General features: G+C 40.8%; 1 protein-coding gene across 2 annotated transcripts in view; it reads right to left on the bottom strand.

Annotated features, from left to right (window-relative positions):
• Positions 1-291: 291 nt before the first annotated feature.
• Positions 292-27,476, bottom strand: part of LOC117959254 (ras-specific guanine nucleotide-releasing factor RalGPS1-like) — an 86,430-nt gene continuing 59,245 nt past the window's right edge. The window contains exons 9-20 of one of the 2 annotated variants that reach the window (XM_034896262.1): positions 20,938-21,075; positions 20,581-20,674; positions 18,452-18,519; positions 11,209-11,335; positions 10,066-10,217; positions 9,641-9,689; positions 6,126-6,206; positions 3,873-3,978; positions 3,676-3,768; positions 3,074-3,179; positions 2,897-2,988; positions 292-2,196 (exon numbers count right to left, since the gene is read on the bottom strand). In XM_034896262.1, the coding sequence (XP_034752153.1) occupies positions 2,167-2,196; positions 2,897-2,988; positions 3,074-3,179; positions 3,676-3,768; positions 3,873-3,978; positions 6,126-6,206; positions 9,641-9,689; positions 10,066-10,217; positions 11,209-11,335; positions 18,452-18,519; positions 20,581-20,674; positions 20,938-21,075 (1,136 nt within the window). In that variant the 3' untranslated portion in view covers positions 292-2,166. The remainder of the gene's footprint in view (positions 2,197-2,896; positions 2,989-3,073; positions 3,180-3,675; positions 3,769-3,872; positions 3,979-6,125; positions 6,207-9,640; positions 9,690-10,065; positions 10,218-11,208; positions 11,336-18,451; positions 18,520-20,580; positions 20,675-20,937; positions 21,076-27,476) is intronic. The other variant, XM_034896263.1, reaches the window with a different exon arrangement.

The raw sequence follows: 27,476 nt of genomic DNA on the forward strand, positions 1-27,476 counted from the left end.
GCACCTTGTTGAATCTATGCCAAGAAGAATTGAGGCAGTTCTGAAGGCAAAAGGGGGTCCTACCCTAGCATGGGGTACCTAATAAAGTGGCCGGTGAGTGTATATCAGTCCGGCACTGGCTCAGGTTTTTAAGTTTCAAGAGTCAAGTTCCTGCCAATTGATTTCCCTACCCTACGGAAAGGAATAGAATCCACTGAATGCCCAGAACAGTAAGTCTTGAAGATGCCCGCATTCATCTGAAGATTGAAAATAATACTGGAGAAACAACTGCAAATCCTGACTATTAAAAGAAGTCAGGGACAATATGTGAATGACTTCTATAAACAAGACAAAGAACATTTCAAGTCATCAGATTCTTGACAACGTGATTACACTTAAGTAAAAGTATATGCTTTCATTTCTGTTTTTCAATGTCTTTGCCACAATTGCATTTGATAATCATAAAAAATGACTAACAATTACAATGGCGTCTATACTTAAAGGATTATTCCAGTTTATTAAAACTTCGATCTTTCTCATAGCTTTTGATCCAGGAACATCAGACAATCAGACAGCTTTGTCCAGATGATTAAACCACTTTATTTGGACATAAAACTAAATTTGAGCACACCCGAAATGTTAGTTATTCCTTATTGCATAGGACAACAGTGTGCACACAACTACGGTAAGTATGATGGGTAAATGCTGAAGCAGAATGTAGGTCTGTGCCAGCTCCACCCTCCCATCCAAATATGGTCTTCTGGCTCCAAAAAACGGCCAAAATGTTAAACTTGAGACTACAAAACCAATGGTTGGTGTCACCGTGGCTACGTCCACTTCTGTTATACAGTCTATAAATCCAAGTCAATAAAGAAGAATTATCCTTTAAGTTCAACATTTTGACTCTGAATGTTAAGAGCACCAATCCCTTATTCCAATGTCCCTAATTTGGAGGTCATGAGTGAAACTAATTTTTAAACTGGTCAGCAGCTGGATAATCAAAGATAATAATCGGACCACTTCCTTCTGATGATCAACTATCAAAAAAATAAACTCTTTTACAAATAAATACAGTATTTACACACACACACACAAACACACACACACGATTGTTGAAAGCCTGGTACTTCATTGTAAATTATTCCAATTGACTCCACCAGCTGCTTGGCATCCTGGCGTGGACAACAGTTGGCTGTCTTATGCATTACTGACTGTAATTATAACAATGTTTAGTACCAATTCTATGGGCTAAATTTAGTAGAAAACATGAATTGTTGCTTTTTGTAAATGTTATGGTATTATTAAATGGTATGCACATTAGCAAACACTTCTCACAGGACAACTACCAACTGAGGTAGCAAGGGGGAAACAAGTGAACTGGCGCAGGGCTGCTTCTTCATCTGACCACAGTTGTCACTCTTAAAGCCAACTTCTAGCTTCCATATTGTTTTTGTACACCTATGAAATATTTTGGAACAAATTCAGTCAAGCTGTTTGCCACAAGGCTAAAGGAGATGAAGACTCATCGTATGTCCTTTTTGCTGCAGTGCTGATTTGTAATAGTAATAATGAGACTTTAAAACAGGATAATTATTTTTTTCATGCTCACAGCTCCACATTCTGGTTGGGATGTGTGTTGAAGTTTTTGCCTCCTCTGTCTCTGGTATAATGTTGAAATGCAGAAAAGACAGATTCACAGATTAAACAAGAGGGGTGTGTTTTTTAACTTCCTATGTTACAAATGTGAGCTCCTTTTAAAGGCCGCGTAACACTGGTCTGCAAAGTCAAGATCAGCATCAGTCAGCTGACACTGTCCACATTAGTACACTGATTGTTTCACCCAAACACAAAACAGTGTGCTTGCTCACATGTTTTTACCAACATAACAAATTACAAGGAACAAGGATGCTTAGGGACATTAACACGGGACAGCCTCACCAAAGTCTTCCATTGGCTGGATTTTTCAAGAGTTGACATTGCATTTAGTCCTAGTGAAGAAGAAAGCAGGTGCGTTGGCGTATAAGTCACACATCCAGTATTAAAGAGCTTCTTCCACAGTGCTAGATGCTTCCCCGACTCTCCCATATCAGTAGATTACATCACAATCCACTGTGCTCCATTATTTAGTCTGTACATCCCAAACAAATGGGTTTGGCACAATAATGTCCCGAAGTGTAAGGTCTGCTGTCATTCAAATGACATGAGGTTTGCTGGTATCTGTTGAACAAAAAAAACAGAAATATAGCACAGAAATTAAAAACGGGGAAAGAGGCTGGATGTGCCAAAAATGAAGAAAGGCCACTGAGCCACTCTATTTAGCTGATACAAAGCAACATTAACATTCATGTGGAATAATGTGCTGTTTGGTAACATGACGAATGTTAGACTCTCAGGTGGCTAAAAGCTCCCCTGTGTTCATTAGCTGTTAGGAGCACATAGTACACACTGTAGTACACACAGCTGCTGAAAATGAGATTGATGAGAGTGCTGAGACTCAACCAAAACAGTAAAGTTGGGGGCTGAAAAAGTAAATAATAAAACACTGCAGAGTTGGGTTAAAGTTATCTGTGAGTGGACTTTGTCTTCCTGAGGGAAACACTACTGGCTCTTTTTGATGATCCCATTATACTGTACACTTTTGACCCATGATCATAAAATTATGGTCATATTTGTAAATGTATTCAGAAAGTATTTAAAGCAAGAAACACGGCTAATGCTTTTAATACAAATCTAATTTTAAATCTATTTGTAATATTACACACAAGAAATTGGTCGTGGTTTGTGTCTCCCTGCTTCTGTATTTATTGTTAGAACTCCTTTATCTCATATACTGTATATTCCAATTTCTATTCATCTGTCACCACAGGAAAAAGTCAATTCTCAGTTGCAGATTGGGGAGTGTGTGTGCTGAACATACCTGGGGTCTGCTGCTCCTACAAGCCTCTTCCAGGTTTTTGTGCCAGATGATCGCTGAAAACCTGGATCCTGTCTGGAACTTGTAAACATTGCCTGTGAAGTGCCACACATTTCTTTGTGTGATTATCTGAATTTAAATGAGGGACAGAGAAAACAGAGAGCGGAGTGTGAAGCTGACCTTTGTCTGGGTCATTGAGTTGGAAGATGTTGGGTCTTGATGGGTCATCTGGCAGCACCACCATCCACCCCGTCACACACACCTTCTTGCAGGGGTTGGACTTATACTGTTGCAGACAGAGGAACACAGTGGCTCACATTCACACCAAGCTAATGGCTTCTAATGGAGCCCATGGTCATAGAACACAGCTACACAGTGACATGTGCATCTCTTTAAAAAAGTAACAAAACAGGCTATGGAGACAGGAAAAAGACAAGACATGTGATTGTTCAGCTGTTTTCTACATTAAGTCAGTGACGGTTGATAGTGAAGACGACGACGCAACGGTCTACTTTTTAAATCTAGCAAAGCAACTCTGTCCACAAAGCATGATTTGATATATAAGTTAATATAACATGCTTTATTGTCAATGCATGTTAAACACAACAATGTTTGGTTTCGCAGCCCCCCCCCCCACAAAATAAATTGCTGTATATTATGTTTTATTAAATTCCACAGCATTCGCCCCTATGTTAGCAGCGTTCAGACTGAAAGCAGCACTGAGTGAAAACCTTTAACATTGCAAAGTCTGACCAATTACTGTTATTTAATCATAAACTCACATGTTTCCTCTCAGAGGCCCTCAGTGCTTTGGCCCCATAGAATGTCAGTGTTGATCCAGACAGACTAATCCAAAATCTGCTCCACGATGATAACTGCAACACAGCAAAAAAGTGGGTATGCTGAAACATCTGCTGACATTTGCTGAAGTGGTCAATTGTATTTGAAGAAAACAGAATCATTTCAAAGATCTCTGTACCTTGGGCTTCCGTCCCTCCTTCAGCAGGGTTTTCCTTCGCAGGGGTCCTTCAATAGCCACATTGCCAGCCTCACTGCATCCATAGCAGGAGTTGGCAGCAGAGGCGCTAAGGGTGTCGGGAAGCAGAGAAGAGATGGGGGGATACAGACACAAAACATATAATAGGCAAGTGAAACAGATTCCTGCCAAGTACTCAGAGTTTAGAGAGTGACACAATATACTGCTATGTGATAGGACAGTGGTGGCTCCGCAGTATGTTCATTGGTATAGAAGTTTTATTTGTACTTTGGGTGTCCGTGCACTGATGCTTAAAAGTACTTCTTGACAAAGCACTGGGCCACTTGGTTGTAGTATATTTTTCTTAATTTTTCCTGCATTTGACCAAATATCAATGCAGTCACAGATGTGAGGGTGTGGTCACATCATCTCTTTTATGATGCTGCCATATTTGATGTGACGATGGCCAAACTTTGAGTGATCGGATACCTATTAATAAAATCAAGAAATTTATCTTTTAATATCTGTATTTTTACAATGGAGGTCTATCCCCACCACAAACATTTCGGCGGTTAATTGTTATTGCAAGTATTAACCTTGTCTATTATTTAAAATATCTGAGTGAAACTTCTTGTTTGTACAATTTACAGTAGAAGTTCTCTGATAATCTATTATATATCCAAGCTAAATTTGTTTTGTAACTCAAATGTCCCTGAACTATTAAATATTAAATAGGAAATGTAATGAAATTGGGACCTTGTAAATTGGAATCCCATCGATTAGGGAAATGGGAAATCATTGGCCACTGGATCGCAGCCTGCGATCAAAGGTGGAGGATGAATTCATAATGTTTTCATGCAATGACACATCTTCATCCCTCTTTGACCATACTAAAAGCGGTTGATTGATGAAACACCATCATTTAGATTGTGACTATACTCACTGAAGCAGTGCAGTGAGTATAGTCATCATAACACATAGTGAGCTAGAAGTGAACGTGCTATTTGCTAGATGCTATTTGTCAAGAATCCCCCAATGAGTTCTGCACCAACACATCAGGTTTTCCTGCAAGAATATGAATTAGAGTATTTTGGACAAATAATCAGCTTTGGATCCTTAAAGGTTTTAGCAGTTAGCATCTTATTCTAGGAAAGATGACAAGTGAGCTGACTGTCCTCTTCAGAATCCTGCCAGCTCTTGGCTTTTAGAACGTGTTTCATAGTAGATTTTAAATCCTGTTTCAGACTGTGATTGTAATTAAAGTATTTTTAAATTAAATTAAATTAAATTTTTTCCAGGAAGTTGAGTAAAAACTGAAAGCTGAAACTTTGGCAGGAGAAGGGCCTGGACCACCTTGCTAAACTCTATGAAGGAGGAACAATGGAGTTATTTGAGGGCTTAAAATGGAAATATTCTCAGTTAATTTCCTATCACAATCTCCAATTACAACATTTAGCATAAAAGAAAATACATGCTCAAAAACAGAACACATTCCTAAACAATCTAAATTGAAAGGATTTATCTCTTAAATTTATGAAACTTTACGCTTAAACTCAAATTATTCTACTGACCACATCAGAAAGAAAGGATGTATGGACAACAATCATAAAAAATACATGTAATAATCTGAGCCTTTTACGCTGATAATAATAATTCCTTAATAATTTGGGGGACGGAAGGACTACTCTCTGACACCACCAGAGAGACAATTTAAAATATTACATAGACTTTATTTTTCACTACTAATAAAGGGCAGAGCTGGTCTGGGCTCTCTTCAATAATAAACAGAAATGAGCACATAGCTACAAATGTTTTGGAAATGTATAAAGAAAGAAATATTGTTGGGAGATTTTAAAGATTAAATGGTTACCCCTGTTAGATATAATTTGAAACTACCACGTCATTTGTACATTTTAGCAGTGGAAATAATGCCTACAATGCTATTTTGATTGGAATACTCTTGTACATAGCAGAGAAGACTATTCTCAATTCCTGGATCTCTAAGGAATGTAATTATGGCCACCTGGCGGAGTGTACGTTTGGTTTTGTCTTGATTTATCATTGTTTTGTCTCTGTCTTATTTAGTATTATGTATGTATGCAGAGTGGGATGGAAGTAAAATGTGTGAATTGATTGCCAGAGCTCCAGTGACAAAATTACTTCCACCAGTATAGGGTGAAGGGATGAGGTGAGATAAAAACAGTTCCTATTTGTTCTTATTTAAGGTCATAATGACTCTCCCACAGTTCACTGTACCTGTAAACATAGCTGCGGCTCCGGGGGGAGTTGCGAAGCGGGACCCTCCAGTTGGGGCCCAGTGTTGCATACATGCGGCCCCTGTTTGTCACACATGGTCACAGTCAGTCTCAGGCTTGTGGGGTTAACCTTTTCCTTAGAAGACCTGTTTAGTGTATCCATAGGCATTATAAAAGAAGTGGACGTAGCATCCGGGATGTCACCACTGTTTTGTGGAGCGCCGTCGCCATTTTGTTTTTTTGGAACCAGAAGTAACCATATTTGGACTGGAACTAAATGATCAGCTAACTCTAGCACTAGCTACTTAGCTTGGTTGTTGCCGTTCCACAGGTCCGAAGGGCTATTATTCTTATGCCAAGTAGTTAGAGAAATGTCCCAGTGGACTGGAAGCTCATTGGTCTGACGTCCCATTATCTTAGTAACAAAAGCACACTGTTGCAAAGGCCCAAAAATACACACTCTCGCTAAATAACGTTTTAGCCCTTAAAATATTAGTTTATTTGGATGTACAAGTAATCATTTAACCCAAACCATGATCTTTACCTAACGTTAACCCAAAATGTTGTGCTTACACCAAGCCAGACCTTAAGCACAGTGTTCTTCCACACAATACATCAATAATAAAGCATGTCAAAGTGCACCACGATATTTAGGGAAGACGACAACTAACATGGCCTAACTAATCTCCAAACCATAAATAATGGCAGTGCGTCATTATTGGTTGTAAGTCAAAATAAAATGTCTATATTACTAAGTTCACCCTATTATTGTGGAACCATGGTTCACTTGAATTGTTGAACTATGATTTAGTAAATCAACATTACTAAAAATGTTTTGACTGAATCATCAAGTTTATTACTTTACTTTTATTCATGTTGGTTGAACGTGTCGTTAATAGTTGACATTAAGAAAAAGTTGAGACTTTATTTTCCTCTTCTTCAGTTATATAAAATGCAAATTCATTTTAAAACTGACTTTCCACAATTCAATTAGTTCTTCTGATAAATAAGACATGTTTTACAAAGCAGAACTCGGATTTAATAAAGTCAAGTCATCTAACTGAGTGAATATGCTGAAAGGCAGTGTTTTGGCATGTCAAACCAGGTTAGTTAAGGTTCCACATCTTACTAAAGTGTGTTTCACTTGGTTCACCGAAGGGCATTAAAGTTAAACATCAGCTGGCTAAGTCAACAGATTTGGCTTCACTTTCGAGACCGGGAAGCTCCGCCCACTTCGTTTGCACAGTCTGTGAGTGGATCTGATTCAAACCATACGCAGTACTGAATGACAGAGATGATGATATCTAATGTCCATCCACAGACCTTTTTAATCAGTCCATTTTGTGTTCTCGCTGGGGGAGGTTTGAAGACATACAGTAAGATTAACTTGACAGTGGATACTAGCAACATTTAAAAGCATTGATAATGAATGTAAAATGAATATGCTGCAGGCACAGACTGAAGCTAGTGGCACTGAAATACATTTATCAGATAAGATCAAAGTTCAAAGGATAAATCTGGCAATGTTACTAGGAATGAATTGACTTTGAGAAAGAAACAAAAAAATGTAACATTGTAAGCCTCAGTACTGTACAGAAGTCTGAAGCTTAGTCTGGCTTACCAGATACTGACATCCAGCGTGTGAGGGACACGCCGGAGATCAGGCTCTCTTCCCCTTCTATTTACTTAGCAGAGCCCCTGCGTTCCTGCGTCCGGGGCTTGGCGCCGCCCAAGACCATTTTGATTAGTTTAAAGAAATACAAACAATCCAGAGCATTCCGTTCCCCTGCATTAGAATAGGCGTTATAGTAAGAGCACTGACACAGTGCTGTGGAGAACGACTAAGACGGAACAGAAAGTGACTGTCTGCGCACGATGAACCTTGGAACCCACCAACTATCGGTCTGACCAGGAATTAGCCGCTGAGGGCTAGGAACAATATTTTGGGGGTTCAGGTGTAGCCAGCAGATATCCAGGCAAAACCTTCCAGTGCCACGGCCACTGCTTATAGTCTGATTAGCAACTTAAACAAATTGTTTCTCTGCATATGAATGCAGGAACAATTTTAAAAAACTGTTAAAAAACTAAATAGTTGACAGACAATAGCCTATGGGTTCTGAGACTACATTTCGGCCAATGCCTTTTTCCTCTTTTGATTTCTACATGGACTATTTACCTGCATGCATCCAAAGCATTCTCAACAAGATTGGTGAATCCTTATTTGACAACAAATGGAAACCAGAACGCTTCCAATATACACATCGTGTCCCGTTGATACAGATTCTGAAGATGCAACAAAGATTAACTGATGATTACTCTGAGATGGTGACACTGTTTAAATGGGATACAAGTGAGAGATTTTTAAGACTGTTATCAACATGGATCAGGGCCCAACCAATAAAGGATTTTTAAGGCCGATACCCATACGAAATTTGGTCATTTCAAAATCAGATTTTCCGATACATTGGCTGATAAATATTTTTTTTTAATCCAGATTTGTGTTAAAAAACATAAACAGATTTCCCTAACATTAGTCATTTGTAGTTGTTTATGAGTTTTTACAAAAATTACAGGGACAATGTAGAGCGTCCTCTGGTGGACAGACTGTGCAACACCATCACTAACAGAGACGTAATAGAGCAACATTTTTTAAGGCTGTTAAAGCCACACTTTACTCTTTTTCAGGCTACTGTAAAACGGAACCCTCCTGTTAAGCCAGCTTCATTCCAAGTCTGGGTGAGACATCACATATCCAGTGTGTCTCTCAGGTAATATCGGAGCATTCTGATGTAGTATTTTTAAATGAAAGGCTTAAAGGTAAAGCTACATTGACATTTTTTCAGGCTGTTAAAGCCATATTATACTCTTTTTAAGGCTACTTACAAAAGGAATCCTTCTGTTAAGCCAGCTTCATTCCAAGTCCGGGTGAGACATCACATATCCAGTGTGTCTCTCAGGTAATATCGGAGGATTCTGATGTAGGACTTTAAAATTAGGGGCTCAAGAACAAAGCAATATTGAAATATTTTCAAAGCTGTTAAAGCATCCTCTGATGGATAGACTATGCAATGCCATCACTGACAGGGACGTTGTAGAGCGTCCTGTGGAAGACAGACTATGCAACGCCATCACTATCAAAAACGTTGTAGAATGTCCTCTGGTGGACAGATTTTGCAATGCCATCACTAACAGGGACGTTGTAGCGCGTCCTCTGGTCGACAGAATATGCAATGCCATCACTAACAGGGACGTTGTAGCGCGTCCTCTGGTGGACAGACTATGCAATGCCATCACTAACAAAACGTTGTAGAGTGTCCTTTGGTGGACAAACAATGCAACGCCATCACTAGTGGGGACGTTGTAGAGTGTCTTCTGGTGGACAGACTATGCAAGAGGGCGAAGAGGGAAGCGTTACATAGTATGCCTTCAAGGCAAGAAATACTTTATATGTCATGTCAAAGTGATTATAACATTAAAGGATCAAATGACTGCTTCTAGCTGATGACTGGCTCTCACCTCTCCATTGCAGGTGACAGCTCCTCCCCCAAAGAGCTTTCACTGCTGCCTATTAGGAAAAACACAGGATAGGTATAACCTAATATACGTGTAGAGTTAATGACAAAAGCTATTTAAGCATTTGTAAATATATTATAAGCAGTGTGGAATAAGTACATTGCTGAATAAAACTTCTATAAAATAATATTTACTTTAGCTCTAGAAGCAAACAAATGATTAAAGACCTCAGCATTACTGAAGCTGCAAAAAGGAGAGTCATTCCTGTGGACTCCTCACACTGAGAGCTTACTGTCATACAGAACAGCAGCCGCTTCATTCACATTACAATCAAATGCTACACTTTCTTCTACAGCCCAAACTGGTTAGAAGAGACAAAGCTGCATTGTGTCTGCCTTGAACAGAACTGGCTCTAAAGATAGACGTACCTAAAGACAGGCCGTTGGACACAGAAGTACCGTGTGGATCATTCCGGACCGGACTCTGAGACTCTAAAAAGCTGTCGTCCAGCAGGTGGCGTGCTTTCTGTATGGGAAACGTAGCACTCCTGCTCTGGGACATGCCGTACTGACACATCATGCTGTGGACAAAACAGCCCAAGGACCTGTCATTTCACACTTCTTAAGTTTAGTCAGTTTTCACTTCATTCTACCTTCACATCCACCTTCAGCTTTCTCTCACCACTCTGTGAGGCATGGCCTGTGTGTTTGGAGTATGAGCGGCCTATCCATTGGCCCATCAGGCCCAGAAGCACAGTCACACATTTTATATAATAGAGCTATATTATAGGCGATATCCCCTTCATGAGTTAAAACAGGTTACGAGTTTGAGGACTTGACCCTCCTGGGCTTTGCGCTATATTATCCCTCACGTATGTTAGCGCTGCTTATTGCTGCTCTGCATGTCTGCTTGTGTCATCCAATAGTCAGAATCAGCAGTGATGGGCTTGCATGGCTAAATGTGCCATTTAGTGGATACTGCTGTTTCCTGTTACAGTGTTACAATCAATGGCTATCTGTGAGCTCTCCCTTCACTGGTTGTCTACAGGAATAATACAAGATCAACCGTTGAATATGAAGCATGTCGACTTTAGCTTTCCCTGCTGAGAAATGGATGACTGAGAAGCAAAGATGTCCACACTGACCGTATCATCGGCATGTGGATTTTATCCCCTTATGTTGTTTAACAGTGTTGGATATGCTTTAAAAAAAATTCTGTTCTGAACTATTGTATATTTTCTCTTGTTTTGTATTATTTGAGGGTGACCAAAAAGATCATGCAAAGGGACTGCCAATGAAAGTAGCTTGGTAGCTAACTTTGGTGCATCAATATCTGCTGGAGTGTTGATAAACCATTAAAATAAATTATTATTAATTTAGTATTTTATAATTTGGGGCCTCTCAGATATTATTCTCTGCAGATCTGTATCACCGACTGATAAGTCTGACATTTATAAATTACATTTCATTACAGATTTCTCAAGGAATACAGTTCCTCAGTGTTGTTGGAGTCATATTATTGGACTTAAACATGGACTGAGATAGATGTCAGGGGCAGTTTGTCTAACTCACTTGTTTCCCAGACTGTGGCTCTTCCTGTGGTGAGAGGGAGGGGGGGTGGCGATGTGAACCCCCACAGACGCATCGGGACAGGTAGGCCGGCGGTTATACCTCAGTGAGGTAGAGATCACCGAAAGACCTAGAATACAGACATTCAGACAGACAGAAACACAGACACACAAACAGACACAAAGAAAGAAAGACCCACAGACAGACAGACAGACACACAGATACACAGACAGACAGATAGACAGACACAGACAGATACACAGACAGACACAGAAAGAATACGCAGACAGACACACAGGCATACAGACAGACACACAGATACACAGACACAGAGAGATACACAGACAGACACCGACAGATACACAGACAAAGAGACACACAAGCAGACACAAAGACAGACAGACAGGAAAAGTGTATCGTTAATGTTAAGTGTATTGTTTACGAAAACAAACGTGTGCCCTTTCCAGAAAATGAAAACATGCCTGTTACAGCTCTTTTGCCCTCCCACACCTGCCTCCCGTTAGCCCCTCCCATGCCTGCCTCCCGTTAACCCCTCTCATGCCTGCCTCCCGTTAGCCCCTCCCACATCTGCCTCCTCGTGCAGATAATACATGACTACAGAGTCACTGTGCCTTAGTTATTCTGTTTAAATATCATTCCACACTATTATTTTGGAATATACGCTATGTGAGAACTATGAAAGAATATATTTTTGGTCATAAAAAAAAAACAAAGTAGATTTCAAATGGGTCTATGCACATAGAATAAAAACCCTTTTGGTAAAGTATCACTTAAAACGTAAGTGCTACTCCTGTATGGTGCCACTAGTCAAACCAAACCACTTTCTCCACATATCCCACATCAGCTAGGCTTTAAAATGTTTCCAACAGATCCACTAGATGGAGCCAATGAGATGGAGAATAAAATCCCATCAGGAACCAATGCCTTCATCCACAGCCTCAGTTTACCACTGTTGGAAGGCTGACCTTATGCAGTGTTATTCTGACTGGAAACCATCCATCCATCCATCCATCCATCCATGTATCCAATGTAGACATTAACTGCATTGCGCACTGATAATGCACTATGAACTTGTTCAAATTTTAATCATTGCTACAAACAAGAGGGAAATGTTTCTCATAATCATAAACCATAACGTGTTAAAATCCATTTGGCAGCAGGATAATGTGCTCCCTGTGTAATATGCCTTCATTCCCCCTCATCCAGCTCGTAAAGATGTGTGCTGCATATGCTTTCTGGAGAAGTGAGCACTTGATGGCACCTTATTCTGACAAGTATCCAAACTTTACTCTCCTTTCCCACATCAATAAATTCATCAAACCTATTTTGCTGATGGTTGTAACATATGAAGTTGAAAAGCTTCATTTGCACTAAATGTTACTCATTCATCATGTTGATGTTGCCAAAAATATTTCAGGTACGAGCTGTAAACACAATTCACAATCATTTCTGCAAATAAATCAAATTATGTAAGACAGACATCTTTACCCATTAGGCCACAAGGCAAAAAACATTCTGTGGTGATATTATCTTTTAGCTTCAGTTCTGTTTACAACTAGCCAATACCTGGATTCATTTCAAAACTATTACATCTCTTATTTAATAATTGTATCAAACCTTACATTCTTCAGTAGCAAACACTAGTGTCTAAGGACTAAGGGTGCAGTATAGATTTGAAAGGCCCTAGAGGCAACATAGTGATTTTTTTTTATATTGGTCTATATAAATAAAATGTAGCTGACATGAGATGATCGACTGAAAAGAGGCAGTGAAGACAGCTCATATTCGGGTGTTCCCCCTGTTCTGACTCAGTGACAAATGTACTGCTTGAAACATCAGGTCATGTGACATTTCTCTGGTTGTCATGTTGTAGTCTTTATCCACGACAACGCTCCACTTCTGGGATCGCTCCGCAAAATTCTGCCGGTTTTAACTCCTTTAGGCCAGATGTCTGTCCTCTTTCCCTGTCTCTGTGTTGGCGTTCTATTCTCCGTCCCCTTCCCGTCTCTGTGTTGGTGCTCTAACATCCGTCCCCGTCCTCTGTCTCTGTGTTGTCATTCTAACCTCTGTTGGACTATGGTTACCTGGTCCTCAGATCTCTGCAGGGTAAATCCAGACAGCTAGCTAGACTATCTGTCCAATCTGAGGAATATAGTTACCTGGTCCTCAGATCTCTGCAGGGTAAATCCAGACAGCTAGATAGACTATCTGTCCAATCTGAGTTTTCTGTTGACGACTAAAACTACTTCTTAACGTACACATGTTTCACCAAAACAACTTCATTCCTGAGACTATTTAGCAGAGGTACCATGGTTCCGTCCAGAGCTTAGCCCTGCCCAAGATGATTGTGATTGGTTTAAAGAAATGCCGATAAACCAGAGCATGTGTTTTTCCCATCCCTTGTCTCTTGAAGGAACTTGTTTTGGTGGAACATGTGTACGTGCATTGCAGGTCTGTCATTAAAACATTGTGGCAGTTGAGAGGGAGAGAGATGGAGAGAAAGAGAGAAAGGGATATAATAGTAGTTTCTATAGCAACCATTAAAAACAAAGCCCTCATGTTGCTGGCCAGCCTGCAGGGTTATGAGTCAATGGGAAGAACTGCAGGGTCTGAACCTGAGGACCCAGCTGTTAGACATTTAGCTGTGTCGTTAACTTCCTCTACAGTCCCTGACAAAAGTCTTGCCGCTTGTGTACAAATTGACCTGAAGTGCCGTTTAAATACACTTCCAATCAAGATTTATTTACAAGAAGTGGGTCATTTTAATCCCAACAACTTTTGTAATAACGTTTCAGTGCAAAACAAAACTGTTAAAAAGTATTCTAATATTCAAAGCTTGGTAAAGCCCATTGAGTCATTTTTTGCAAAGACATAAGTGTTGTTGCCTTGTTATTTGAGCTTCATCTGTGACAAACAATGGATCAATTAGGTCCCGGGTGTGTATAAAAACAACCCCAGTACACTAGACCTTCACATCAACTGCAACTAGACCTCTGCAAACATGCCTAAGATTCACACTGAGACTAAAGTTTTGATTCTCAAGAGGCTGAAGACCTTGGTCCCGCTCCATGTTCTGTGATGCCACGTTCTACTGCTACACTGCAGTGCCCTGCTACGTCCTGCTGTGCCTTGTAATGCCGCACAGCATCCTGCTATGCCATGAACTACTACAAAGAACTGCTACAGACTACTAATTTTTTCTATTTTTGTTATTGCCACTCTTCATTCTAACCCCAACCGGTCGTCAGACACCGCCTACCAAGAGCCTGGGTCTGACCGAGGTTTCTGCCTAAAAGGAAGTTTTTCCTCGCCACTGTCGCACTGTTGCTTGCTCTGGAGGAGACTACTAGAACTGTTGGGTCCTTGTAAATTCTGGAGTGTGGTCTATCTGTATAGTGTCTTGAGATAACTCTTGTTATGAATTGATACTATAAATAAAATTGAATTGAATTGAATTGAATTAGATCCACTACTGATGTGGCGGACACCGTCAATGTGTCTCAGCGTCAGGTAGAGAGGATAAAAAAAACATTTGAAGACACCGGAGAAGTTTTTGACAAGCCAGGTCAGGCAGACCCTGCAAGACAACTGCTCAAGAGGTCCGTTTTTTGGCTCGAAAATCCAAGGCCAGCACATTTTCCACTGCAGCAGAGCTCCACGAGATCTGGTCATCTGAAGTCCCTGTGTCGACCAGAAGAGTTTGTTGGATTCTGTCTCGAAATGGCCTCCATGATCGAATCAGTGCCCAGAAGCCAGCACTACACAAAAGACAATTGAAAAACTGTGTGGCATTTGCCAAGGCCCACAGCCTGCTAACAGGATGGACGCTGGAAAGTGGAAGAAAGTGGATTTTTCAGATGAATCTTCTGTTGAATTACACCACAGTTGCCGCAAATGTTGCAGGAGACCTACTGGAGCCCGCATGAATCCAAGATTCACCCAGAAAACACACATGTGCAAGAGATCTGCAGGGTGAAAGGCAACATCAATAGTCTCAAATACCAAGACATCTTAGCTACCTCTTGTATTCTCAACCATAAAAGAGGCCAAATTCTGCAGCAGGATGGTATGCTCCATCGCATACTTCCATCCCCACTACAAAGTTCCGTAAGGCGAAGAAGATCAAGATACTCCAGGATTGGCCAGCCCAGTCACATGGCATGAACATCATTGAGCATATGTGGGTAGGATGAAAGAGGAAGCATGGAAGACCAAACCAAAGAATATTGATGAGTTATGGGAGGCATGTAAGACTGCTTTCCTAGCTATTCTTGATGACTTCACCAATAAGTTGTATGAATCCTTGCCAAACCGCATGGATGCAGTCCTTCAAGCTCATGGAAGTCATACAATATATTAAATTTGGATCTCACAGCACCACTATTTAATTTGCTGACATATTTTAGTATTTGCAGTAATTTGTTCAATTTCTGTATAGGCGACAAAACCTTTGACTTGCCAAAATTTGACTATTTCTTACACCAATTGATTGATTAAAAGTCAGGTTAATAGCAGGTGTTTCTACAAAATAGATAAGCGACAAGGCTTTTGTCAGGGACTGTACATGACTTTAAAGGATGAATAAAAAAAGTGAACTGGCCTATTAGTTAAATGAGTTTATTTATCTGAAATAAAGCTGATTATTAGTTACCTTTTAATGTTGTTTTTACTCCCTCAGCTGTGTTTCCTCAGTCTGCCAGGCGGACACATTTACAGAAAAGCACAACTCCATGTAATCCCCTCACACACCGAGCAGAAGACCAAAAGACAACAGTGTGCAAAGAGCTGTTTCAGGACTATACTATAGTATATAAAAATGTGAGGGGAGAAGCATCCAGACAGCTGCTTGATGGGCTGAGTTCCTTCACAGCGTGGATGAGAAACACATAGAGTCCACCGAGGGCATTCCCTTCCCTGAGGAACAAAATAAAGCTCTCATCTTCCCTAACTCATAATGTAAGACTATATAAGTTACAATTACAAAGTCTGTATCTAATATTTATGTGAAATCTATCTGGTAATTACAAGATAGTAAGGTGAAGGACGGGGCTTTCACACCTGGAAGTCCCAATCAAGGTCTGGAAAAAGGTTCATGTTTTAGTTTGATCTGGTCTGATCTGGCACAAAGATCTCTATGTAACGTAACTACGTCCCGCCGTCATCATGTAACAGAGTTAAAAATGTATTTTATTAATTCTAATTGCCAATTTATATTTTATTTAATTTTAAATATCAGTTAAAGTTTTGTTTGATATTTGTCAATTTCATCTTATTGAGTGCAATCCATTTATCACATCGTCATTGTTTCCTGCAGAGATGTTGTTACTGCATTGTGCCTCTTTTGTACCTCCTATGTTGCTTTAGCTTCCGGTTTCCCCTCACAATAATGTCTTGTATTGCTGAGGTAGGTTGTGTGTAAAATGCCGATGCGCTATTTTATTGTTTTCTTTGAAGATTGTGCTGTGACCCTTCAACATTTAACTTTGCAAAGTTAATACCATGTTAACTAACTGCTTTGTGCCATTTCTATGGTTTAATGTAACTTGTAATGACGCATTGTCTAACTTTCTTTTCGCGCCGTTTTTGCGCGCTTGTATAATGTAAATAATGGAGGTACTTTATGAGTGTGTGAATTATGTTGTGTGATGTCTGGGTGCAGATGCAGTTAACAATGGAAACAGACCACTGATATGATGTTATCTTCTGCAGGTGTATGTCTTTTTGTTGGATATATAATATGGTATTACCGTGTTACTTTGTTCATTGAAGTTGTCAGAGTGTGGAGCGTTGCTTCTCATATAAACTGGTATAGCTCAGATTGGGTTTTTCAGACAATAATGTCTTGTATTGCTGAGGTGCAGATGCAGTTAACACTGGAAACAGACCACTGATATTATGTTATCTTCGGCAGAAAAATAAATTCCAGGAAAAACGTCAATTGAAGTGGTCGAATTTCATTCCCTGCCCATATCAGTCACAATCACACATGTGAGCTCTGTCTCCCAACAGTTGGAACTGATTGGTCTGTACACGGGTTTCCCCGTCCTCTTGTCTCCTCACTCCGTGTCAGAGTTTTTACAACTGACTGCTGCCCCTGCAATTGTTTTGTTGCGTTGCTGGAAAGCAAGACAGAGGAACTTTACTTGGGGTTTGAGGAGCTGCAGCATTAATTTAGAAATAAACTGAAATCTACACTGTACATTCCCTCACACTTAACAAGTTAACCTCTGAGTCTGCTCTGAGCGCTGACACGTGTCTATCTCACGCACACACACACACACACACACACACACAGCTCGGAGCTGAGCTTCCCCGGTCTTATAACACCAAGAAAGCCTGCCAGAGCATCCTGGAGTGGATCTGAAAGGCTGTGACATTCAAAAAATGCTTTCACACCAGAAAGGAACCAGACCTTGGTTCAGCTTGATCTGGTTTTGGTCAGACAAAATTTCAGCTATGGATCTGAAACGTTGTCCAGTGGAGGTTTCACACCTTTAATTTTGATTCGGACAAAACCAAAAAGTCTTAAAGTCTGGACCAATTGCAGTAGGTGTGAAAGCCCCCTGAGGGGGTGGCAGACAGAGGGATGAGGGAGCTATCGGCTTGGATTTCCTCCCCAGGTCCAGCCTGGTAGATATTAGATGTGATAAAGCTGGAGAAGTAACACTCAGTTTTATTATTGGTCAAATGATGCAGTTATTGTTCTGATTGTAACTTATCTATTCAGAAACACGTATCTACAGTAATCCATGCTGATAATCAGCCGAGCCGTCACCTTGGGGATCTTAGGGGGCTTTCACCAGTACCTTTCTACCTACCGACCTACCGACCTACCCACCAGGGAGTGCAATGCTGTTGGTTTGGGGTTTACTAGCCTGCACACAATTTACGGATTACTATATGATGCAAAGGATACCTTTCAGATCGATAATCTGTTCTGAGCACACATCGCTGACTGTCTGTGTGACATCATCTCTCTCTGCTTCACTCATTGTCTGTAGAAACACTAAAGCTGAACCAGACGAGCCAAGACATTAGAAATGTGCTGTTGCTCTTTTCTATCCAAGTAATGACTTGAAAACAAAAACACAGTTTACTGTGATGAGCAACACAGGAGCCAGCAGGGGACCCATCTTCCTCCCCAGGGGACACACCCCCCCTCCTTCTGTTTCACCTAAAGGACAAATCAGAGGGACGCCATTGCATCAGCATATCTCTGTCTTACCTGTCAGGTCTTCTTTAGACGAAGCAATGCGAGGGGAGCTGTTGCCAGGCTCAATCTTCAGAGACAGTCTGCAACATCAGACACAACGGCCAATCAGCTGAGAGTTAGTAGTGTCCAGATACATCAAACACTTACTGATAAGCTATTAAGATTCAATAATTTCACTTGGGTGGGCTCAACAACCACAAAACATGTAATCTCACAACAGATTGATAGAGTACACACAACAGAAGTGTCCACAGAAACACACTGCCACAATTACAATAAATACACTAGTTTGACTATGTGGCCCATGTCATTAAAGTGACAAGTTGGAGTGCATGTGCACATGTATACAACCAGTGAAGCATTGCTTTGGAATAAGTGCTATGGTGGAAGCAAAATGTTCTAGGGTTAATACTGCGTAGGTCACCAAAAAGGAAGACTAATAAACGAGGTGTGTTCCAGACCTTTAGGATCCTGAAGATTAAAAAACTGCAAAAGACAATCAAGACTAGCAGTTTTTTTTTGTAATTTCATTTGGCTAATTTAATGGTACGCCTCGGAAAAACTTCATTTTAAATTTCAGGTTTACAGACCCAAAACGAATGTGTGTTGGGCTCTGAGTGCTGCCAAACTTCAGGTGACCTACACTCATTACTGTGCCTGAACACATCCTGTGTAGACACAGACGGAGTAAGTATTATCATATGAGTGGCGCTGTGGGTACGTCCCAAGTCCGTAGACCGCATCCATGTTTACTTCACTTGCCTCCATTCCTTTTCCGACCGAGGAAGCACGGGAGGAGAGAGGAAACAAGCAAATGTGTTTCAGAGGGATACTTCCTTTACTCTGAAATGTCACATAAATTGGACAGCTGTTTGGGCATTCAGCTGCTCAACTTCCAGGAAGGCTGCTCTCTGTATCCTTGCTCGTAGGACCTTAAGGATCTATTCCATGCCCCTGTCTTACTTTTACATCCTCGGGGCAGGATTAAGAGCTTTGAGATGGCCTTCACAAAGGAGGGCCAAGACAGCTTCCAGTTCAAGCGATGAGCGAGGAGATATCAGATAAGAGACTTGGGCTCCATCCAGTGTTACCGTGCAGAGATGATGCAGATAATGGTCCTTCATCTCTTCTAGCCCTGTGGAAATTCACCGCTGGCTCTGATGGCTCGCAAAGGTTTTGATACCTGACCAAATTCCTTGAGGTATTGTATGTAGACCTGTGACTTAATGAGATAATGATGTCATCAGATATTCAGGTAGAGCCAAGCTGACTGAAAGGTCTGCATGTGCTCTGTTTGCATGTGGAATAATCTCAATGTATTTGGCTCTGTGGTAAATGTGATTTTGCCACACATCCCCACATATGGAAAGAATTTATTGAAACGGTGTAGGGGGAAGGGAACTGTGGATTAACGAGTCATTAATTAGTAAGCGGCTTTGGTTTATGGATGTCTGTTTAAAGAGCTGGCATGCAACGCCAAACACATGTGTAGTGTCCAAATTACATCATTCACTCCTCCTGGTTTCATCACTTCTCTTGTGTTATGTTAGTAGTTATGTTATGTGACCATCTCACTGTAGCATTATACACCAATTGGATTCATTCACCAAATAACCTGATTCATGTTTAACAAGCCATTACTAATTAAACTGCTGTGGAATTTTCAAATCCCCAAATAGAGTTCTGCTTGTGTTTTCAGTTTAGCACTGGCCGTGGGCTGGGCCTGGGGCCAGAGGGGGCCTGATGGGCCCTGGGTGATGGCAGAGAGCTAAACATGTTTCAGAGCACAGAATGGGAGCCGCTGCCTGGGAAAGTCTTCAGTGCCTGCTGGATGAATGAACTCCCTGTGGACAAAGATACAACCAGATGCTTGTCCTTTTCCATCCTGTTTCCTGTGCATTGACCCCGCCAATTTCACGCCACCCTCCATGTTCCAGTGTACTGGAGAAAAGCTTGTGTGCTGACCAAGGGAAGAGAGTTTGTTTTAGGGAGACTTTATAAACTGGCCATGAGAGGTCTGGAAAAAGTTTCCACAATAAAGAGTTTGTCCTCTGGGGAGGGTCAAAAGCCGATAAAATGGCATTAGGCCGGTAAACATGTTGTAGCCCCCGCGCAGTACCATTCGCTGAGATCAAACTTACTTGAAGTTGTCATCTTCCACAAATTTCTGGAGTTCCTCTATGTAGCGAACTGACAACAGATACTTCTGGACATGTGGCAGGGTCACCAAGTAATCTGAAGAAGAAAAGTCCCATCTGACAGTTAACACATACATGATACTAGCTCCGCATGTCCACCAAAATCAAGTACAGGACTCATCAAAGCTAATGTCAACAAGTGTCATAGGATTTAAGTTGCACATTTTTGTGTTCAGCACAAGGGGCAATACCTACCTCAGTGTGTTGTAACACTAAGAGCGAGAACAGAGCAGAAGCACCCTAAAGCAGTGGAACTCAAACTGCAGATTAAAGCAAGCAGGTAATCTACTCATTTGTTACCGTAGTTACAGGACATCTGCAGGTCGGAGATGACCCTGAGAAGGTTGTTCATCTGATTGGTCCGCTGCTCTGTCTCTATAATACTGTCTGACGCAGGATATGCTGAGTCGATGTAGATCATGTCCAGCAGGTAGATCCCTGGAAGAGAGCACACACAGAATATAATCTCTGAAACAGGAAGAGCGGCCACCTGCTTCCACATTGCTAAGAGCACTTTTCTACTCTGTTATCGCTAATCTGGATACTCACTTATATTTTGGATACTCATATGTTTGGTGTTTTGATATGCCATGCAATGTCTTTCAGGAGCCATATGTGGGATAATAGATAACATAAAAGTGATAACTCTTCTAGTTGAAGAGTTGAATGTCAGATTTCTGGCATTATTAGGACAGGAGGAGAAAACCACAGAGCCCACTGCAATGTGTCCAGCATTACCTGGAAAACAACGGTTGAGTCACCAGATTCCTTCTATTTGTATTAATTACTCTGTAACAAGTAGGGCTGAACAATATTTAGTTTTATCGTCTACATGGCGCAGGATGTTGCGATGTCGACACAACAACGTATTTGATGCTTGATAAAAAAGTAAACGTTCCCTTTTCTCCTGTTGTGGTATTGTTAAAGAAAGAAAAGAAACAAGGGGTCTGTCCCAAGTAACGTATAAATGTTTAAGTAATCTACAACAGAAGTCTGTTTCTGATATAATGTCATTTCCACTGATTTAAGAGTTCTTGAATACACACAATGTGTTGCTAGAGTGTTACATGCAGGCTCTGCATGTATGGCAAACCACCAATCAAAATCAATGTCAATCAATTCCTCTAACAAACAAGCAAACCCCGCTATTCGACCACAACCTGACATTTAGGAAGCAACATGCATGCACTATTAATATATAAAAATATTATTAATAGTAAATGCTAGCCATTACTAAATACCAGACTGGAGACTCACATGAGCATCATCTATCTGCTGTGCTGATTGTATTTTTGAAAAGTATGCCTTATATTCTGTACATATATATTAAAGTACATCAGAATACAGAATGGCCAAGGCAGACAGATGGACACAAATGGAGCAGAGTGGTTAGGGCACATATGGATGCAAAATCAAGACATTATCATAAATAAATAATAAAAAAACATGCCAACCAGCAGGCAAAAACCCATTTGACACCAAGCAAATCGGTTCCGATCTTGAAACAGCTGAGTCAGGTCTTACAAATAACTACGAATAAAAACCTAACCATGAGTTGAAATGCCAACAATACCAATATTTCTGCACTGAATCTAGTGAGACCTTAAAAATCAAATCTCAACACTCAATCTAAGCCAAATAAATGTTCAGTGTTTCTCTAGAACACACACAAATCATTAAGCTGAGGAGACATTTTGTAGTCATTATTACCATGTGATTGGGGTTGGTTGTCACAAAGTTTCACAAACTGCTAATTTTGGTTTCCCACTGACTTTAACAACCATGTATGATTAGTGGTGAGTTATATAAGAATGGTAGAGTACTGTTTATGGTGACAGAGAAAGCCCACCACAGGACAAGTCACAAAGCATAAACAGATGCAGAAAACATGCACACACACTTGGCAATTCTATACACCTTTTTTAGAAATGCACTGTAAATACAGAAAACAGGCCAAGTGAACTACAATTACCTTTACAATAGATGATTTCATTGGTAAGGGATTACAATTTCAAAATTAAGCCATTATTAAAGTCATATATTTTTATTATTGCTTTGTCACTGATTACATCCCAGCTTCTCACTAAGGGAGACGCCAGCCCCCCTTCTGAGGAAACCCATTGTGGCTGCTTGTACCTTGGATCTCGTTCATGACCATAGGTGATGGTAGGAACCAAAACTGACGGGTAGATAAAAAGGTGTGATAAATTGAATATAATACCGCACCCACTGCGCCGATTCTCCAAACAATCTCCTGCTCCATTGTCCCCTCAATAGCAAACAAAACCCCAAGGTATTTAAACTCCTTCACTTGGGGTAAGGACTCACTCCCTACCTGAAGAAGGCACTCCATTGGTCTCCTGCTGAGAACCAGGGTCTCAGATTTAGAGGTATTGATCTTCATCCCAGCCGCTTCACACTCGGCTACGAACCGATCCAGTGAGTGCTGAAAGTCACAGGCCGATGATGCCATCAGGACCACATCATCTGCAAAAAGCAATGATGATATCCTGAGCCCACCAAACTGCAACCCCTCACCACCCCGACTACGCCTCGATATCCTGCCCATGAATTCTACAACCAGGATTGGTGACAAAGCACAGCCCTGGAGGAAGCCAATCCTCACCTGGAACGAGTCCGACTTTTCTGCTGAGAACCCGGACAAAGCTCTCGCTTTGGTCATACAGAGATTGGATGGCCCTGAGAAGGGACCCCCTCATACCATACTCTCGCAGCACCTCCCACAGTATCTCCCGGGGGACACGGTCATATGCCTTCACCAGATCCACAAAACACACGTAGACGGATTGGGCACACTCCCAGGCTCCCTCCAGGATCCTTGCAAGAGTGAAGATCTGATCCGTTGTTCCATGTCCAGGACGGAATCTGCATTGTTCCTCTTCAACCCGAGGTTCGACTCGTCCCGACGTTCATAATTTACCCGCACTACCTCTTTAGGCTTAGCCGGTCTGTCCAGAGTCTTTCCACACACCCTGACCCAACTCACCACCAGATGGTGATCAGTTGACAGCTACAACCCTCTCTTCACCTGAGTTTCCAAAATATACAGTCTCAGGTCAGATGAAACAGAGAGATAGGTGCCACGTAGCTTTTTCAGGCTGTGCCCGCCTGGGCTCCATGGCAAACCTGGCCACCAGGCACTCTATGACCAACCCTCTGTCTGGGCCTGGCTCCAGACAGGGTTAGGTTAGGGTAAAAATGCACCACCCTAGATGGGCACGGGCACAAGGGGACCACTGGTGTGAGTAAAACACTTAAAAACCTCCTTAAAAAACCTGGCTCGGTTCTATAAAAGCTGTTTAAAAGAAGGCCTAATGATCAGAGCAGGGTCAAAGAACCACAGGATAGGACGGACAGCGGGAAAATAAAACTTTTAATAAAAGGTCTCCTCTCCTGCTCCTCTCCCGGAGACACTACCAAATAATTAAAATAAATAAGTAAAAGGTATATGTAGAGAGAGTAAGAGTTATGTAAATACATAAAATGTCCGGTGTCTTAATACAAAGAGATTCTATTTAAATATATTAAAATCATTATTTGACGTGAAATTAGTTTAAAATAGTATTTACAAGTTCTAAAATACTGTCTGAATTACTTACCCCTAAGGATAAAAAAGTACACATTCCATTAGAAATTAGTAAGTAAGTGCTTGGGTAAAAAGTGCTAAGAAGGTAAAAAGTGCCACACAATAATAAATAAATAATAAAACATTTAAAATACATCATAGAATAAAACCACACTGTTAGTAACATGCATAAAACCAATGGTATGTGTATCATTGTGTTCAAATCCAGAGGCTAGCAATTCATGGTGTAAAAAACGATAATAAATATTAATGAATAAAAGAGTCCAATTAAAATATAAGATAAATACAAGAGAATAAAAGTAATAAAAGGACCACCAAAGCATCTTTTAATAATTTTATTTAAGAAAAAACATGTAAAATCTGTACACATATAGGGCAGAAATTAATCCCATGAAAAGAAAGAATTATAAAATCTAAAAATCATTATTTAGAATAAAAAAGTCATAAAAAATAGAAAACAAGAAAAAACAAGGGAAAGAAAGCATGTAGGAGGGTTAAAAGACTGGTTCTAATGCTGACCCGTGGTCCAGGCTTCGTTGCTCTCCAGGCCCATGGTCTGAACATGTTGAGAGCCGTGGAGTTTAAAATGTGCATATAAAACAGTTGGGCCATCGCCCTTCTTTAAAATGTACCGGTGCTGTTTGATTCTCAAGTAAAGGGCATTTCTTGTCTCCCCCATGTAAAACTAATGGCAGGCCCCACACTTGATTGCATAAACCACATTGATGGTGGTGTGCTGCAGGACTTGCCAAGGATTATAACCAGGTTAGGGTTAGGGTAGGGTCACTCCATCTCCCTCTCGGTGATTCAAAGGGGGATCTGAACCATTCTTCGTCTGGCCCCTCACCTGAGACCACTTTGTCATGGGAGACCGTGCCAGGAGCACACAGCTCCCGAATACAAAGCCATCAGGTTCATATGAACAGACAGACTTCTCCACCACGATAAGTTGATGGTTCCCATCAGACATCTAAACCCAATAAACGTTCAGTGTTTTCTCCAACACTGTAGAAGAGACCGGGGTTGGTTGTCACACTGCTTATTATAGCTACATTAGAGGCCACGGCGGCAGTTTATGTGATATCAGTATGACAGTTGTCCTGTCATCCTGCACTGGTCATTTTGTGGAACACACACAAAACATTACGATGAGGAGAAACTTTGTCATTTTTGTTACATTGTGATGGGGGTTGGTTGTCATAACATTTTAGAGTTTCTTTAAGGTTTACTTTTTGGTACAATAACTTGTGAAGATAAAAGGGACACTAATGTAGGGCCTTAAGCTCTAATTGAATGTAGGAATGACTATTGGAAGATGGTTTAACAATGAGCAATTCCCGCAAGAGTAAAACGTTTGACAACCAACCCCCGTCTCCCTTACAGTAGCTTTTACATAGTATCATTGGACACCTTCTTTTCCATGGAAAACTACACCAAATAATCATTGATATCAGAATGAAATTCTTCTGTTTTTGGTCATGACCAGGCTGTTGAAGTTAGGTACAATATAGTAAAATATCTGGGTACAATTATACACCATAACCTGACATTTGAGCCAAGACAGACAGGGTTCGTGCTAAGACCCAACAACCAATGTACTTTTATTGGAAGTTGAGAAGTGTTAATGTGGATATGTCTTTCATGAAAAAGTTTTATTGGAGATTCATCAAGTCTGCTTTAACTTTCTCTTTTTATCTGCGGGTTTAAGTAGATACTAAACAGCGTTGTGAAAATGTATCCCTTCTACACAGAGCCAGAAAATCTCTCCTTGCTGTCCTATGATTTCAGGCTGCTGCCATCTGTCCCGAGGTGAAAGACTAAGGAATTTAGGAGCTCATTGTTCCAGTTTCCAATGGTTTCATCAACAGCTAGATGTGATTCATCCCGTATGAATATTTTTGTAGTATTAGTACATCTGTCTGTTGCGTTGCGTATGAACAGCTGTCTTTTGTTCTCGGCTGGCTGTAAAGCCAATTGCCCCACACATGGATAATAAAGTTTTAAAGTTTTCTTTATACTACGCAATCTAAACATCTCCATATATCTACATAAGTGTATCTCCATTGGTGGGATCGTAAAGGTGTCCTGCTTTTTCTGGGCTGCATGCAGGTCCAGACATTGCTGCTGATACATCTGAAGCTGTTCAGTAACTAGTGGTTCAATGTGTTTTTTAACAGGTAGCTAGCTAACCGCTAACTCTTACCTTACACCAACGCATGGAGGCACCAATCAGCGCCTCACCATTCAGAGCTCAAACTGATCCGGGATCAGATCAGTGATACAACAGTTTGCTGGCCTTCTGTATGATCCTAGTTGTCCAAACTGCTGGAGGGCTTGTTTCAGTGTAACAGGCTAATTTTAGCTGACATTAGACCTTGGATGCTTAGTATAGCAGTACGGCAGAGGAAAGATGCATTCAGTTGCACCTTTTCAACATCTAGCAGGAATGTGTCTTAAACTTCCTCAGGAAGGGGTTCCAACTGTCACATTTTAATCTATCTCATGTACACTTTACACTTTGATAGCTGCCCAATGCACCAAAGATCAGCACCGATGTCAACTTGTATATGGAGATGTAAGCGCATATTTCGATCTCTATGAATGTGTCAGTGTACATACCTGTCACATTCAATACTTAATATAAAACAATAAAGGATCCTCTGTCACAACAGCAGTGAAAAGCCATGACTGCCTATCTTCTGTGTCATTACCAGTCACCATCTGGTGGTGTTTCATGTCTGACTGGCTGGTTGACTACAATTATTTTAACAGTATAATTAGTGGGCACACAATAAGGCTTGACCCACATTGTATAACTATAGCAGCACATTGTGCAAGCCTTGTTTATATGGAACAAATCTTCCCATGACAACATCAATTTGTGGTCACAGAAAAACACTGCATCTATCCTTGAATCCTGAACAGAAAACTGTCAAGTACTGTTAATGTTGGCAGAGAACGCCCACCACAGGACAAGTCTCAAAGCTTAAACGGATGCAGAAAACACACACACATACTTGGCAACGCCATACACATAATTTATATTAGAACTTTAGAAATACAATGTAAATACAGAAAACACAAGCCCACTGAACTGCAGTTCTCTTTAAAACAATGGTTTCATTGGTAAGGGATTACATTTTTAAAAAATGAAGTCAATATACACTCACCGGCCACTTTATTAGGTACCCCATGCTAGTAACGGGTTGGACCCCCTTTTGCCTTCAGAACT

This window comes from Etheostoma cragini, chromosome 16, assembly GCF_013103735.1.
Source record: "Etheostoma cragini isolate CJK2018 chromosome 16, CSU_Ecrag_1.0, whole genome shotgun sequence".
Taxonomy (NCBI): Eukaryota; Metazoa; Chordata; class Actinopteri; order Perciformes; family Percidae; genus Etheostoma; species Etheostoma cragini.